The 17412-nt window shown below is 38.9% G+C and overlaps 1 protein-coding gene across 1 annotated transcript in view; it reads left to right on the top strand.

Moving 5' to 3' along the window:
* The window catches only part of DYRK4 (dual specificity tyrosine phosphorylation regulated kinase 4), a 43717-nt gene extending 31367 nt beyond the window's left edge, over positions 1 to 12350 (top strand). Inside the window, exons 11-17 of the mRNA XM_050711797.1 lie at positions 927 to 1065; positions 3366 to 3447; positions 5023 to 5195; positions 6336 to 6396; positions 6945 to 7074; positions 11184 to 11338; positions 11796 to 12350. Of these exons, the coding sequence (XP_050567754.1) occupies positions 927 to 1065; positions 3366 to 3447; positions 5023 to 5195; positions 6336 to 6396; positions 6945 to 7074; positions 11184 to 11338; positions 11796 to 12034 (979 nt within the window). The 3' untranslated portion in view covers positions 12035 to 12350. The remainder of the gene's footprint in view (positions 1 to 926; positions 1066 to 3365; positions 3448 to 5022; positions 5196 to 6335; positions 6397 to 6944; positions 7075 to 11183; positions 11339 to 11795) is intronic.
* Positions 12351 to 17412: the final 5062 nt, after the last annotated feature.

Raw genomic sequence — 17412 nt, 5'->3', positions numbered from 1 at the left:
TGGGAGCTGGAGTCTCCCGGGACTGTGGAGGCTCCTGGGACTGTGGAGGCTCCTGGAAGGATCCTGTGAGCATCAGAGGCTCCCCATGTCCATCGTGACGGGGCCTGGTGCCTACCTGGTGCAGGCAGCCAGTGGCACCAGAAACAGTCCAGGCATTGGGTACCTTCCTGGGGGTGGGCCAAAGCTGTTCTGGGCCATGAGCCCATAGGCAGGGCTGTGGGGAGCTGGAGCCTGGCCCTGCTGTTGTCCTCACTGAGGCAGGGGCCAGCAGCCGTGGTGCTGACATGGGGTCCCAGGCCCTGGGTGGGTGGGGGAGCCCTGCAAGTGGACAGCGATATCAGGGCTTGTGATGCCCTCAAGGTCTCAGGGCACTGTTCACATGAGCAAAAGCTAGTCACATCATTTAATGCAGTACTGGAAGGAGCTAAGATACGATGATGACAAGAGGGATTTAAGAACCTAACAAGACCTGAATTTATGGGGTATTTATCTAGAATAATTTATTACTAATTAAAGACTTTTTAGACAAAATAGATTTATACAAGATGCCAAAACAAAGATAAATGAGAGAGAAAGGAGACTGAATGTTTTTTTTCCTCTCACTTCCTGAATGATTGTTGTACTTGGTGTAAATCAACACAGTTAAATAACAGCATGGAGTTTAGTAAGCGAGCATGTCTATGGATATTATGTCCTCATTAGATCTGAAGATTCAAGCAGATGTTTATGCATATTACATGCAGAACATCATTCTCAAGGAGGAAATTAGTTTGGTCATTTTATTCTTCATGAGTCTCCTCCTTCAGGTAGGAAGACAGACAAAATACTTTCTTAATGCACTCTAAATTATTCATGCTGTTAAAAATAAGTTCCCTAATCTTTTTTGTGTTTTCTGCCTTCTTCTTCCAACCCCACAATCCTCACAGAATAAATTTGTATGAGTTGATCAAAAAGAACAATTTCCAAGGTTTCAGTCTGTCTTTAATTCGACACTTCACTCAATGTGTGCTGAGATGTTTACAAGTGCTCTACCAGGAAAGAATCATTCACTGTGATCTGAAACCTGTAAGTACTGTCATTTCCTAACATGTTATTCTGCACAGAATCTTATTTTTTTTATTGATTGAGAGGAACTCTCAGTAGAATCATTAAAATTTAGTAGGGTATTTGTCCAGAAGCTCTAATTTCTCTCAGATGCTATTAGTACTAGGGTTAAGTGATTCTTTCCGTTGGTTCAGTTTCTTCACTGCAGTTTATACATGGTTTTGTGGCTGCCAAAATATGTGCAAAAATGGATCAAACGCAGGTAATGGCTTTTTGCTTGGAGACAGAAAAAGGTATTTGTGAAATTAAATAATTCAATATGAGGAGCATTATAATATAATGAGTTATTCACAAGGTAGCCTGTTTCAGGTTAATCCTGTTGCATATTTAATTTCATATGTGTAACTATAAAATTAAGTATCCTAATAAGTGACAAAACAATTCTATAATACACTGTTCAGGATGCTTACCTATTTCTGGAGGAATATCTGTGATCCAATTCCTGCTGTTATATCTGCTAAGCATTCAAGCTAGATGAAACATTTCCATTCTCCTTAAACCCCAATCTTAACTCTCTTTTTTTTTTTTTAAAATTCTTAAGAATTTTTTATTCTATTCTTAAGAAAATTCTTTAGTATTTTTAATCTCTTTTTATTTCAGGTAAACCATTCTCTTGACTTTTTTTCCAAACATCAAATGAACCAATAAATAAATAAATCATCTCTCAAATAAAAATGCTAAGGATGGAATTCTGCTCTCACTATGCTTAATGTAACCTAACTCAGAACTCCAAAAAGTCAAGTACTGTGTGTACCCGCTGTCTTGCCAACATCTTTAGCAGACCAGTTTACAGTGAGAAGTGAGGCTTGCAAGATAGTCAAAATATTGTAATCTGAAACAATTGCCCTAACAGGAAATCTCTTCCCAGGCAGCCACTGACATGAAATAAGGTTGCCAAGATCAATGAGTATAGTCTGCATTTAAATAGAGTAGTATTAGTGAACACTTAGGGGTTTAACTGAAAGAGAATTTTGTTCTCATTCTGCAAGTGTGCTTTCATGACTTGAATTTTTGTTACCTGAAGCTCACATGTGTTATTACATCTGCCTCCTATGATATTTCTCAATGTAAGTTAGGGTACAGAGTTGCTGTGGACTTCATGCCGGGTAAGTAATGCCCCCAGAACCTGGTTTTGCCATTGATCAGTTTCTTTGCATTGTGCGGGATTCGGTATTAGAGAATGAATACTACCATGAGCATGGAAGGATAGCTAGCTGCAGAGAGAGGATACATCCCATAACAGGACCAAGAGCATCTGGGTGGGGAAAGTGAGTCCTTGTCTTGACTTTCATCAGTATCAGCATCTTCCTCCTAGGTCCTATTTTTATGAATCTAATAGCACAAGAAACTATTTTGTCACTAGTTGACAACAACCTGGGAACTGTTCAGTCCTTCAAAACTTTAACGTAAAATTGGTATAAAACTTGTTGATAAACATAGCTATCTCTCCGCTGAGAAGTGGAAAAGACCCTATGATCAGAAAGAAAATCAAAGGAAATTCTTGGTCTCAAGAGATTTTTAACAAGGGTAGAATTCAACTATCCAGCAGAGAGCTAATAAGCTATGTTTGCTCATTGATGCAGATATTCCTGAGCTAACTGTATAGGAATCATTTTTCAAGTTGGAACTGTAGGCACACAGTGCTACGCCATCAGCACCCAGCTGATATGTCGATAGGACTGTACCATTTCAATTCATTGCTACTTTGATATCTCTACACCACACTGTTGTGAGGTGGAAAGAGATATGCATACAGAGTCTGGAGAAGGTTGAAAGAAATAGAGGGAAGAAATGTGAATTACAACTTGTTCATGTGGCAAAGGCTTTCTGTGGTTACAAAAATAATGGTTCTGGTTAGATCATCATGTGACCAGATACAGTTTGCCTTTTACTAAGTTAATGACAATGGGTTTGGAGGGGCTCAGTATGCTCACACAGCAAGCATTCTCACTGGCTGGTGCCTTGATAGCACCACACACTGTGCAGTGCAGTGGCTTGGAACGCATGTCAGGGACCAGTGTGCCTGCCTAGCTAACCTTCAAACTCTGTCCGTTTACGAATCTCCCCTCCGCTTTTGCACGTTCCTGGATGTGGTTGCCTACTCATGTTAGCAAATGCATTCCCAAGGAAGATGAAATTTTAAGCTTTTGTTATGCAAATAAATGTAGACCTGATATGGGTTGTTTCTTTACCCAAGTGTTCACTAACCTAATGGGGTGTTAACCCTTTTTTTTTTTTTTCTGTGATTTTTCCCCCTTTAGGAGAACATATTATTATACCACAAAGGCCAAGGTTCAGTTAAAGTTATTGATTTTGGATCAAGCTGCTATGAACACCAAAGAGGTTTGCAGAAAAGTCAAGTTGATGTAATTTTCTTAATAAGTTTTCTTAATTTTTAATAATGTGGGAAAAGCTAATTATTTGATTGATCTAATATGGTGGCCTATGCCCCTAATAAAAATCTGACAAACTGTTCAGCCATTGGTGGTGGAACATATACTTGTAGGAAATAAATAAGCTATTACCATGTTTTTTCTTTGTCCCAAGCCTGATCAGCCCTCTACTGCTGTTGAACTTAGAATTGCATTTGCAAAAATGGTTAGCTGAAATGGGCCTATGCAGATAATCCCAGTTACATGACTTAACAAATAGTTTGTAGGATCAGAATCAGGTCCAGAGATCCTTTCCAAGTGGGATGGTCAAAAAACGGGTACTTTTTGGATGAATACAATGAGGGAGGAAACAGAAAAGAAAAACAGAAAGAAATCTAGACTACATTTTAAAACCAAAGCTAGTCTTGAATTGTTCTTTTATTTTCCTATGAAAGTTTGATATATAAACTGAACCAAACATGTTCATTTATATTTTGGGATTCAGCCCATTAGATTTACATCACAGTTTTGTAGGAGCAGGTAATCATTTTAGGTTTGCCCATATTTGAGTAAAATGTAATCTGAAGACGCAGCCTAAAATATTTGCAGAGAGTAACAATTTGAAACATAAACATCAGTGGAAAGAAAGAAGGATCATGACTGAGACTCTGTCAGCTGAAACAAGACTCAGTGCAACCCTCAAACTGGTACAGGATTAAAGAGTATAAAACAAAAAAGTCAGCTATTTATTTGTGATGAAAATGACAGAAAAACAGACAACAATTATACAGTTGGTCAAATGCACAGATTACCACTATGGTGCTCTCTATCTGCACAGATTTGGTGAAATTACGTGTTGTGCAGAACTAACTTTTCAGGGTACTTTTCTTCCAGAAAGATATCGAATATATGGGAATGTAAAGAACTGCAAAAATATAAATAAAGTGACAATCAGATTGATAAGAATAAGAAAATAACAGTGCTTGTATACTGTAACAGTTTTCATTTGTTTGAACTGACAAGAGGTAAAAGGATAAATCTACTCATTAGGAGTCCCAGACTTGGAATGTGATTTTTAATAGTTGCTGTGGGGCTATAATTCAGGCAATAATGCATTAACAGGGGAATCAGAAGGCAACAGGAGATGTTCCCTGAGTATCAGTAGAAAAAAGTATTTCCTGTAGTGCAAGATTGTGATAATGAAGAACTGTTGATTCATTCAAGGGGAAGGCCTGCAAGTATGAAAGTGAACAGACTAAGCTGAATCACAGCATTAGAAGAAGAGTTTCTTTCAGTAAAACCTATTGAAGTATGATTTCAAATAAAATAGTGCTAAACATATTGCTCATTGATTTTAGAATGGGATAAGGGAAGGTTTTCTGAGCCTGTGTGAGCAGTCCATTAATGGGAGCTAGTAGTTAGAGTAGATATATGGTGCCTGAACATAGATATCACTTTTCCTGTGAAATCTGGAATCCACATTTCTGTCTCAATTACAATATTTTGCTTCTTGTCAATTTTTTTTTTTTTTTTTTTTTGGTTACAGTGTACACGTATGTTCAGAGCCGGTTTTATCGTTCACCTGAAGTGATTCTTGGTCATCCTTATGCCATGGCTGTTGACATGTGGAGCTTAGGCTGTATCATGGCTGAACTTTACACAGGTTACCCACTGTTTCCAGGGGAAAATGAGGTTGACCAACTTGCTTGCATCATGGAGGTAACTTCTGGTATTGTATTTTGAATTACATACTCACTTGATAAACTATGCTGCCAGCAACAAAAAGAAGTTTCAAGAAATGAAGAAGTATAACTGATGAAGGGACAGCCTTTTAGAGGGAGGCTTATTGCAGCCACAAGGCTCTTTGAAAGGATGGGTTCTAACGAGAAACTTATTTCTATTTCTTGTGCTAAACGCTTCTTTGTACTTTCACTGTCTTGCTTCTGAAGGAAACACATTTTAATCTGCTCAGAATTTGTACAGAGAAGCTACCACAGAAGAAGCATATCTAAGGGGAAGGAAAAGCAATCCAAATTATATAACAGGCTCCTCTTCTCTCAGAGATCACAGAACTGGCAGTCAAGTGAAATCTCTCAAGGTCTTTAGTCCAAGCTCCTTCTGAGAGTGAGATTTTTGCTGATCAGTCAGCTTTGGCTTTGTCTAGCAAATCTTGAAAACCTCAAAGTCTGGAGTTTCTACCACCTGTCTGGATGAGCTGTTCAAGTGCTGCTCTATTCTCCTGGTGAAAAAGTTTTTCTTAATAGTCACCCTGAACTTCTCAAGCCACAGTTTGTTTTCCCTTCTTATACTGGCTGCCTACCAAAGAGTTTGGCTCTATCATCTTTGTAACTGTTTCAGGAATGTAGTGTGACATATCCTACATCAGATCATCTACCCAGTGCAAATGTTAGAGTAGGTGCAAAGCTGACCCATGAAAGCGGCTGCATACCAACCACTCCACTGCAAGCTGATGTCGAACTCAGCCCCAAGTTCTGATCTTTTTAGTGCCATGTTAGTTTGTACAAGATTTTTCAAAGACAGCATCTCTCCCTTTGGCCTCCTACAACGTATTTTATTAACAGAAATGCTAGTTCTTAGAGTCCTCTGTGGTAATGAAGATCCTAATGTCAACTCTTATGAGAAGACATTTTCTATGTGCAGACAACTTTAAGGGAATCCATTAATTCCTTCCACAATAAATTACATAAAAGCAAATGATTTGTAGACATTTCATAGTAAGTTGCTACATTCAGCTTCTTTTCAAATGGAAGAAGGTGAAATATCACATCTCTCCTGATGTGTTGTGTATGTTTATGAAATGAGCAGTAACTCCATGATTTTTTTTTTTTTGTATTGAAGGTTTTGGGTCTTCCACCACCTGATTTTATCCAGGCTGCATCAAGGAAGCGAACATTCTTTGGTAACTGATTCTGTTTGTTTTTCCTTGCTGGACTCCTCTGCTCGTTAATCACTAATAGAGCACTGGTAGAAAGTAGGGTCAGAAGAACTTAAGCTGCTTCTTAGCTGACAAAACTTCCTTCAGAAAGAGGTATTGAGATAAAGCAAGTTGATAACATTAGACCTACAAATGAATGTGTTCCTCTGTTCTTCATCTTTTATCGGCCTCTTATTGCCAAGCTGAGAGAGAAGAAATTGGGAAATCCACTCCATTGTTACTTCTTAAAAAATGTTATTTCAGAAGGGAACACAGGGTTTTGGGAAACTAATTTAGACTACGTTAACTTCTCTGGATATCATATGGTTTTGGAAAAATTGAACAAAAAACTTAATGTAAAATGCAATCTCTAGGATGTAACCAGTATTGTTTGCCACAATGCTGGCAGACAACCAATTGAACAGGACAAAGCTGGAGTTAGTGGGATGGATGCGTACCGTTTTTGCAACTCTTAAAAGTTTTGGTGAAGATATTTAATGTGTTTTTTTTTGATCATGTTTTTATTTTTTAAGATTCCAAAGGTTTTCCTAAATCCATAACCAACAGCAAGGGAAAAAAGAGATGCCCAGACTCAAAGGATTTAAGCACAGTGTTGAAAACTCATGATGCTGGTTTCTTGGACTTTCTGAAAGGATGTCTAATGTAAGTTCATAGTTCTGATTTACATGCAGCAGACTGTTTTTGAACTTGCTTTCAGTGTCTTGTGCCTTTAAAATCTTTGTATCTGTTTGTTGGCTTTTGTGTGTGTGTTTTTGTTTGTTTTTCCCTTCATGGTAGTATTAGGGTAGCTATTACAGATATTCACAGCTTATTGCAGCGAAAAATCATTGCACAAAAAGACTCAGTGTAAGGGATTATTTCAAGCCACATAAAAAAAACCTGACACTGTCATGTCTAAAAACATCTCTCCTTCCTCTGATGTTGCAGACTAAACTTTAAAAGCAACATTTTTTGCCTATTGAGGCCTTTGTATTTCATCCTTTCTGTTTTATCTAAAATAAAGGTTCATTCTCCTATGGAGACAGGCTGAGGGTGTTGGGGTCATTCAGGTTGGAGAAGAAAAGGCTCCGGGGAGAGTCTTCCAGTACCTAAAGGGGACCTACAGGAAAGCTGGGGATGGACTTTTTATCAGGGAGTATATTGACAGGACAAGGAGTAATGGTTTTAAACTATAAGAAGTTAGATTTTGATTAGATATTTGGAAAAAATTCTTTCCTATGTGGGTGATGAGGCACTGGAACAAGATGCCCAGAGAAGCTGTGGATGCCCCATCCCTGAAAGGGTTCAAGGCCAGATTGGATGGAGCTTTGGGCAACCTGGTCTAGTGGGAGGTGTCCCTGCCCATGGCAGGGGGGTTGGAACTGGATGGTCTTTAAGGTCCCTTCCAACCCAACCCATTTTATGACTGTGATTCTATGATTCAGATTAACACAAATAATGATAATGCGCTGTCCCAAGGCAGTGCATATTTGAAAATCAAAGTTTGGTTTTGTACTTAAATCAACCTCCCACTCTGGTGGGAAGAAAGTCTTCCAAAATTTCCTCCAGTGGGAGATATATCAGGAACTAACTTAGCTGACTTGAATTTCTTGACCATATTTTCTGTGCTAGGTCTTGGAAATGGCAATCAGATGATATATTATGGTATATGTATGAAAACAGTTCTGCTTCTTTGAATATCTGCTTGCAACGATCTCGCTGTCTGTATGTATGTTCCGTGGGTGAGATTAGACTCTTTTTGGTTATAATATGCTATAGACATCCCCCGTTGCACAGGATAAAAGGGCAAAGTATATTCAAGCATGTCTCCATTCCAGAATCAAAAGTATTGTTTGCTTGCTCACTTCTTTCTTGACTTTGGTAGTTAGTGTGGAGAATTGCTTAGCACATTTACTAGAGTGTTACCTTGTATTCTGCATGCTGATTTTTTTTTTCCTTACCATAGTTATACTTACTTCTCATTGACAGCAACACAATGTATGTTTCAAGAATTATCTGATAGACCGCATTTTTTCCATTCTTAAGATTGGAATAAACTTTTATAAATCAGTAAATCTCAGAATGCAAGAAGAGTCTAATATGTCTCAGGTCCTGTCATTTCTAAGATAATATGTTGACTTCACTCCAGTCAAGAATTTTGTTACTGTAGGCCTAGTAGGGCAAGTAGTATACAAATGTTTTCTTAAAGGAAATTGATGACTGGCACGTTTTTCTAAAATGCTAGATGCAAATAACATGGAAATGTTTACAGTCTTCACAGAAGTTAGGAATCAGACAGATTCTCTATGCCATGAACTTTTAACATAGTACCACAGAATAATTTAGGTAGGAAGGGACCTCTGGAAGTCCCTGGAAGTAGCAGGGCAAGTCCAAACAGGGCAAACTTGGAGCAGGGTGCTCAGAACCTTGTCCTGTTAGGTTCTGAATATCTCCAAAGAGGGAGAGTCCACAGCCTGTGGCAACCTGTTCCAAAAACAAACCACTCTCATGGTGAGAGCATCAATGGCAAAGTGTCTTTGTGTTTGTGTGGGGGAAGGGAGAAATGTTTCAGTGTCAGCAGCATGTCATCTGTCTTCACAAAGTAATTGGGACTTTTTTAATAAAAGAAGTATTGTTGGGGAAGACAAGCTATTTCATGGCTCACATACGATCATGTCTTTTCCAAAGAGCTCAGGTTACTAAGCATTTTACATGGTGAGACTCCATGATATGAGGTGTCATTTTACTAACAGTTAAAATGACATCTCTTGGGAGGTGGTTACTAATGAAGTTTTACTCATCCATTGAACCAGAAAACTGAGCATAGAGGAACAAACTTTTGTCTGGCTGCCTTAAATATTTACCTCTTACTGTAGGTAGAATAAGCTTTTGGAGGCAAGCTTGGGTTCTAATTTTTACTAAAGCGTAATGGCAGCAGAAGCTGGTCCCATGCCTTTTCCAGTGCTATCTCTTCCTTATGCAAGGCTAATGTTTTGTGCCTTGTTTAACATTGACTGTAAAATTCTTTCTAGCAGTTATGGGTTACTTTCCTAAAGAAATCCAACCTAGTTTGCACTTACCTCCCCCTCTTCTTGTGTGTCTTGCACAAGAAGATTTCTTTTAATGTTCTTCTCTGTTTGCTAAAGCTGTATGAATCATTGAATCATTTTGGTTTGCCGGTTGAATCATAAAATTTAGAAACAATTTCAGTGAAGCAAAAACACCTGTAAGCAAGTAATTTCAGGTCACAAAAAAAATTTATTCTGCAGCTTTTGTTGTTGTTTGTTTGTTTGTTTGTTTTAATTTTCATAGGTTTGAAATGAAAGCTCATTTGGTGACAGAAAAAATTGAACTATTTAGTCTTTTGAAGTTGTCAATCTGTGTTTTTCCAAAGCAGCTTTGTACATTTGCCATGACCTCACAGATAGTTTTGTTCAACTTATATATACCCATTTTGCAGATAAAAACTTGAGACTGAAAAATAATTCAGTCAGCTCTTGTGATGGCAAGAGTATCTTTTTTTTTTTTTTTCTACTTTATTTCTGTACAGTTCTAGCCAGCATTGATTTTGGGCAAATCAGAATGAAATACCCTGCAACTAATGTAGAGATTTGTGACATAAATATTAGGATTGTTATGAATGCAGTGTGAATGGAAATGTATGCTTGCTTAAGCACTGGAGTAAACAGCACAATGAGGGCTCAAAGAATTGTGCATATTGATAACAAATGATACCGTTCCCAGGACACTGGTCCCACTTGTAAAACTGAGAAGTTCAGTGTTTGTGTTACTGCCAGGACAGTCAGGAAGCCTGCATTCTGGTGATACCACAGCACAGGTGACCAGCAGTGAAAAATCTGAAGGGCTACAGAATATCACCCACACCATTCATTTTCCTATTAGTTAAAAGCAAACAAACAAAACAGATACATATTCCAAATCTACAAGTGAAAACAGATGATGAGTAGTTACCTTGCCCAACATTCCAATACTTATGGAGATCAAAGTCAGAAAGGTTCTTATGTGGAGGACAATGCCCAAACACCAGGTGACTTTTAAAGGATATGGAAGATCTGTCCAAGGACTATTTCATTGTCACCAGTCAAGAAGAACCCCAGAGATGTGGTGAAGACTCAGTAGATGTCATCTCTTGTCCTCTGTGTGACACACAAGTGATCTTGGCCAGAACACTTGGTACTTGTGAATGTGTGGATGTGAAAACTGTGTGAATTAAACCTGTGAGAGAATGAATGTGAGAACATAAAATAAAATTAGGGATTTTGTAAAAATATCACCTTCCATTTCCATAATAAGATCTCTCATGAATTTGTTAAACTAATTCTCCACATTAGTTTCAGGTGCAGCTAAATTAGGGAAGATTTATCTTTTAATGTATTACCCTATGTCTGATTTGTGTTCCCATTCGTAGAGCTTGCATTGACAGAATGTGAAAACTTTGAAACAAATATTCAGTTGGGTCCCTACCCTAATAACACTATAAACTGCACATTTCTGTATTTAAAAATATCTAGACGCTACAGAGCAAAGCAAAGATCGGATCACAAAAGCACATAGTGCTGAAGTAAGTAAAAAGTTTTTAGCAAGTAAAAGGATGGAGAAGATCAAATAAGATTTTTTTTTTTTTCCGTTAAAATTCTTTTGTTTCAAAAAATGGCCTCATGGCATGACTTTCAAATACTAAATCTCCTGGCTTAAATTAACTTTCAGTTATATCTACCGTTGAATAACTTTTTGCCTACTGTGGATTTAAGGTGGGAACCTGCTCAGCGCATGACTCCAGATGAAGCAATGAAACATGCGTGGATCCAGGAACCAAAAATATGCAGAGCAAAACAGAAAATGCAGGTTTCAAGGAAGCTGAGTGATGGCTCTTTCTCTACGCCAGGAAAGAAAAAAGAGAATATCCGTAAGCATGTCTACCTGGAAAACTAACTGCATTTATATCAGTGTTTGGTATTTCTTTATATTTAGTAGCATCTGACCGATGTAAGATGAGGTGATAGTACACACTATACAGATAATGAACAGTCACTGGAATCTAGTGAATAGAGCAACTATTTCTTACCTCTGCAGAAATAGATCTGCCCATTACTTATTTTTGTAGTGGCTTCCAGCAAGAAGACTGGTAGCACTAAAGGTTCACAGAGAAAGAGCTTTTCCCTGTTGACAGCAAAATAGTTATGGTATCTGACACCATACCATAGTGCACTTCACTTTCAGAGCAAAAGAATGCATCAGTGGTTGTTGTGAGATCACAACAGAAATTTTCAATTGATTTTTTGTGAGTTTGTAGTGATCATGTGTTTAGCTGATGATGATAATCCACAGTCTCACCCTATCGTTTTATTTATTTATTATTACAGAAAATATCTGGAAAGATACAGCTGACAATGTGAAAAGTGAACTGGGTGAAAGACTGACTCTCACTGTGCCCTCCACAGGAACAACAGAAAATGATGTACAGAATCACACAATGAAACATGCTATTCCAGAGAAACTTTTGGATACTGAAATAGAAAAGCCAATCAAAAACGATCAAGCAGAACACAGTGATGAAACAGCTCTTCCAAAAAATTCTTTCTTTTTCCCACCAATTAAGTAATGCAGAGTACAAGTAATGATTGGTTCAGTTGCATACCTGGTGTATTTTGTATGTACTTGTACTCAGGAACATAAGCTGTATCTGTCTGAACATGGACTGTGCATATTGTAGGTATATTTAATGTTCATTTTACTTTGAAATAGTCCAGGCAACAAACCAGAATTTGAAAAACATTCATTTTCCTCACCTCCATCCTTGCTATGTTCAGAGATACGTTACAACTAGCAGCAATAAAATGGAGACTGTAGAGACAGAGTGGCTTGTTCTTGATGTTATAACAGACTTCTGAATTTTAGGTTTTCCTGAAGCTAAAAGAACGAATGCATTGACTAAAGGATCTGAATCCTTTCACTTACATCAGCATAAATAAGGAATAATTCACAGATAGGCTTGCTGGATTTACTTCTGTATAAAAAATAGAAATCAAACAGCATCTCCACTTTCCTCCTTCTCTATCTCATCTTTTTTGTGTGAAGCACTAGATGGAAGCCATTGTCACACTTTCTTAGCAGACTCAGGAATGTAAATTATGTTCTTTTGCTCTTCCACAACAAAGGGTGGTATTTCATGCCCATTTCTGCAGGGACTTCACTCAATATTCATATAAACAAGAAAAAGGGATTAAAGCAAGCTGTTTAGATTCACGGAAATTGTTCTCTATGGGAACTTAATAGTCAGGAAAAACAAACAAACAAACAAAAACAAATAGAAACAAAAACAAACAAAACCCACAAGATTTCTAGGAACCCTATGATTTCTATGCTCAATTTAAACAATCTCTTTGGCACCCACCTCATTATGACTCATTTACTTTACTGCAGCTTACGGATAGTACTGCAAAATATGAAAGCACAGAGTGGGGAAATTGTCATACAAAATGCACCTGCTGCTGTAACAGTGCAAAATAGTAGGCCCAAGAGAGCTAGGTGATTGTCGGTGTTAAGAGTTACCATAACAGCAAACTCCCACAGGCCCTATGTGCAAAAGAAAAACCCAGAGAACATGAAAATGCTCCCTACACAGTTCTAATACAACAAGGAATAAACAAGGCGTCTGATAGGGTACAGAGGTGACTGCATTACAAGAGCCCTACCATAGGTGTGCTGCTGAATATAAAGTTAATGGAAACAGTCATCTCAGAGAAAATGGGCTGCACAATATAGTGTGACCATTCATTTTGGTTTCAGGCAAGTCCTGGGACTCAAGACTACACACCTGGAAGATAAGTGACCCAAACAGGGCAACAGCCCATTATTGGGTGTAATTGAGAGATTAAGTGTATAGATATTCTGGCAGTAAAATGTCATTCTGCTGTGATCCAGATGTTACTGACAAGCAGGCCAACTTGCAGTACCAGAATCATCTGTATCTCTGGCTTCAGAGAGACTCCTGTTCAGCTGAACTCTCCTGAAGACTATAAAAAGCTTCTGTTCTTCAACGGAAGGATATACCAGAAAAAGTGAATTCTCTTATGCACTGCATTTATTTCTGTGATTACACAATACCCAAAGAGGGTGAGTATCAAGTGGGAGGTACACAGAGCCCTTACCATGTTTCATGGAGAAGGAATCCTGGCCCTGATGGAAATGGAGCAAGACTCATCAGCAGTTTTAGGGAATATTCAGATAGGTTTTTGCAGATGTTTAGAAAATATTTTGGATGTTTCTTGAAAGTAACACAGAAGATGAGAGGCAAAAGGTTTCTGTTTAAGTGCAAGGGTTCTTTGTGGACTAAGAACAGCAAGAGTACTTATCCTGATATCATGTAACATAAAAGATCAGATTCTTATCTCCTTGGAAAAAGAAATTGTACAGTTTCTATTCAATTGCTGTTCATTCCCCAGCTCTGTTGTGATATGTTCACTTGATGACTGTTTAGGCTGCTCCAAGTTAAAATATATGTTTTCTCACAATTTTGCACTTGTGTATTTGTCTGCTCTACCTTAGAGACAAGGTTTTGGGGTCATTTATACCAACCTGCTTTTGATAGTAATGTTTAGTAATAATGAAGCTGCAGACTCAGTCTAATGTATGGGTTAATGTGCTGGAGCTGCAGTTTCTTCACAATTAATACATTTCAATAGCTTTTTGTAGTAAGCAGCATCATATTGCTTCTCTTGGCATATGTTTGTGTTTTTTCAAGACATTCAGAGTATATAGAAAAAAGCGACAAAGCCACCAGAGACTGAAATTCGGTGTGATTATCCTATTCACAGTAGGCAGCTGGATGGCATTTTACTGTAGCTAACTGGCTCTTCTGTATTTTGTCTTCCCTTCTTTGCTGACCTGCTGTTATTTTTTAATTCCTTCAGCCTCCACAGTGATTTCACCTTCCAAGTATTTCCTAATAAGGCCTCTTTTAGATAACTGTTGGACTTTTTATTTTTTATTTATTTTATTTTTTTTCCAGAGATGACAGAAATAGATAGAAATGCCTTGGTAGAAAGAGCTAGTCCTCAGATATCATCACTGCTTTTACAATCTTCTGCAGAAAAAATCAGATCCATCAGATACAGGTAGCATCCAGTTCTTTGAGCTGTAAAGGGAAAGTCAAAATATTGAGAACATTCCTCTGACTCCTGCTCTGCCTGAGCTACCTGCAGACTGATGTCACTGAGTTTAAGAGAAGTTGCAGGAACCAGCACTGTTGCAAAAGTCAGTATTTACAGGATGTAGGACACAAATCTGTAGGAAATCAAGCTGTGAGAATATAGGTGCTCATTGAAAAAGTGAGGTGTATTCCTTCTCTCCCTGAAACCTCATTTAGAAAATGTCTGTGAAAACTAATGATAATACATGCACCTTGGCTCTGCTGCTTTTCTGGAATTTAATGCATTTTGGGAAAAGAAGAAAAAAGAAAGGAGAACAAAAAAAAAAAAAAAAAAAAAAAAAAAAAGCACCCCACTGCCCCCTCCTAGGAGGCTGTCTACATGTAATTGCGGTAAGTCAAAAAAATAGTCACTGCCAGAGCCAAGATCAGACAAGACCAAACCGTGCGGATCCTCACTTCCGTGCGCTTCTCTTACTCGTGTTGGATCCTGAAGTTGGTTCTTTTATTCAGGGTTGATAAAGTTGTCATCGGCGGCAATGCTAAAACACTGCAGCCCCAGCTGGAGTAACGCAGAGGCGCAGCCGTTCACGAGGTGATGCCCGTGTGCTCGTTTGGGGTCCTTCGCTAATGTTCTGATGCCATCTAGCGTTACGACAGGCTGCGTTCTGTTTTAAGGGCATTGCTAATGGGTCTTTAATGCCCAATAAAAAAAGTAATAAGCTCATCAAGTACATCTCATAGAACAAAGGATGACAGTGATAAGGTCTCCCTTTAGATCTAGAATATTGTATCCAAGCCTGGGCACAGAGAGTATTTTAGGGCCACAACTCAACTCAAATAACAAGAAAAGCACATTATTTTATATACAGGTAGAGTTGAGCTATGTGGAACATTATCTGTACCACAAAGAAAGAAAAAAAAAAAAAGAGGTCTGAGTTTAGTAATTGTTTCACTGAATCAATGCAACCAGGATATGCAAGAACAGCAATTTGGTTTCTTGACTGTGCTCACCATGCTAAGACCTACTGACATTACCTTTGGAGATGACCAGAGGGGACAAGATGGCTATCAACAATGTGAAGCGACTGCTTTCCTGAGCATCTCAGCAGTAACATAATACCTACATTACAAGCTGTAGTAAATTTATCCACACTCAGAGAACTGAGCCACTGCCTGTCAGTCAGGATCTTCCCTATTCTTCCACACCCACTACCCATCCCAGCTCTGTTTCCCCACAGGTCATGGGACTAGTGGAACCCTGCACAACCCCTGCAGCTGCAAAAGCCATCCAGAGAAAAAAAAAAAGTCTACTACACATAGTCCTAGTGTTCTCTAAAGGAAACCTAATAGTGGATCCTCAGTGATGGCTTGCTTAATTGTATTGTGAATTAAGCAACCTATTTGTCTTCCCATAGTTATATTCTCTTCTCTATACCATTGGGAAAAATCAAGAACTTTAGTGTAGGGTGGGGCATGTCAGGCATTTCTCTACAAACAGCCAGAGGAGAGGTCAACTGCAACCTGTGTACTGGCAGGGGAGAGGGAAGACTCAGCAGCTGGGTCAAGGGGAAAGCTTGAGGGAGAAAAGGCGTTGGGTGGGAACAACAGCAAGGTGAACCCTCACCCTGTCTCCCTGCTGAGAAGCAGCAGTCCAGTTCTTCCAGAGCCAAGGGCAGGAGAAGAAAGCCAGGTCCCTTTTCTGAGGAGTTTAGTGCTCAGCTCTCTTATCACCCAGGTCATTGTATATCTTATTTGCCCCAAGAATATGTATATGAGTCACTGTTGTCAACATTTTATACATTGAGCTAACAGGAATCAATCAACTATCAGTACAGTAGATGTGTCTACCTCCAAATGGGGAAAGGTCAGTAGATGTGTCTACCTCCGAATGGGGAAAGGTCTCCCTCCCCACCTCTCCCATCAGAAGCTTTGGGGAATGGAGCAACATCCACAACTTAGCATGAGGCTTGGGCAGAGACACTGGAAATGATGCAGCCACTCAGGAACATGGGGATTTCACTGACCCAAGATGTCAGGGCAATCATGAGGAACCTGAGAGGAACCATGGGGAAAAGGCCCTTTCCTCTAAGGACCTGCCCATTGCAGTCAATATTCTTATTGTACATTGAGCTTGATGTATATCAAACAGAAAATGCAGTGCTACATCACTTCCTCTTCTTTCTGTGTGTCTCCATCTGCCACATAAGGCAGATCCTCAGAAGTACTGTTGTGCCCTGTGGTTTTGACCCTCCTCATTCTTTTCACACTTGGCTTCTGTATGAGCACTTAGTTTTCTAAAGGAAAGGTTATCTTCTTTCCTCTGTCATTTTATAATCATCTTTGGCATGTGGCTCACTGCTAATCTGTGGTATCTTACTGTTCCTGAATATCTCTCCCATGCCCCTTAGTAGTGGTGTGCAAACACCACATCCTGTTTCATCAAAGAAACCATGCAATTCTAATCCTTGTCACACAGCTAAGCCATCCCTCCTTGTAATCCTGGGATAACCATGTCTTCGAGCAGTGTATCAGTTGCATCCCCTAATATCTTACTCCTCTCAATGTAAAAAAGAGATTTTCTGCTTAGAAGAATAGAGAACTAGCAATGATGAAAATTTCTCACATCAGCAGGTCTGCAGAGCATCCTAATTGTAGCTGTGTATATTCCCCTCCCTTTTTCCCTCCCTCTTCATCATTAACTCTTGTCTTGGGTTCTCCCCACATGAGGGCTGAAGTCCCTCAGTTTTGATACCCTGTGATATCCTTGCCTTTTGTCCTAATACATTATCACAGACCTCAGTCCTGGCTGGTGTCCCTAGAACAGTGTG

This window comes from Cygnus atratus, chromosome 1 (assembly GCF_013377495.2).
Source record: "Cygnus atratus isolate AKBS03 ecotype Queensland, Australia chromosome 1, CAtr_DNAZoo_HiC_assembly, whole genome shotgun sequence".
Classification (NCBI taxonomy): domain Eukaryota; kingdom Metazoa; phylum Chordata; class Aves; order Anseriformes; family Anatidae; genus Cygnus; species Cygnus atratus.
Note: the sequence above shows the minus strand (reverse complement) of the source record. Positions and strands in the feature narration are given on the sequence as shown.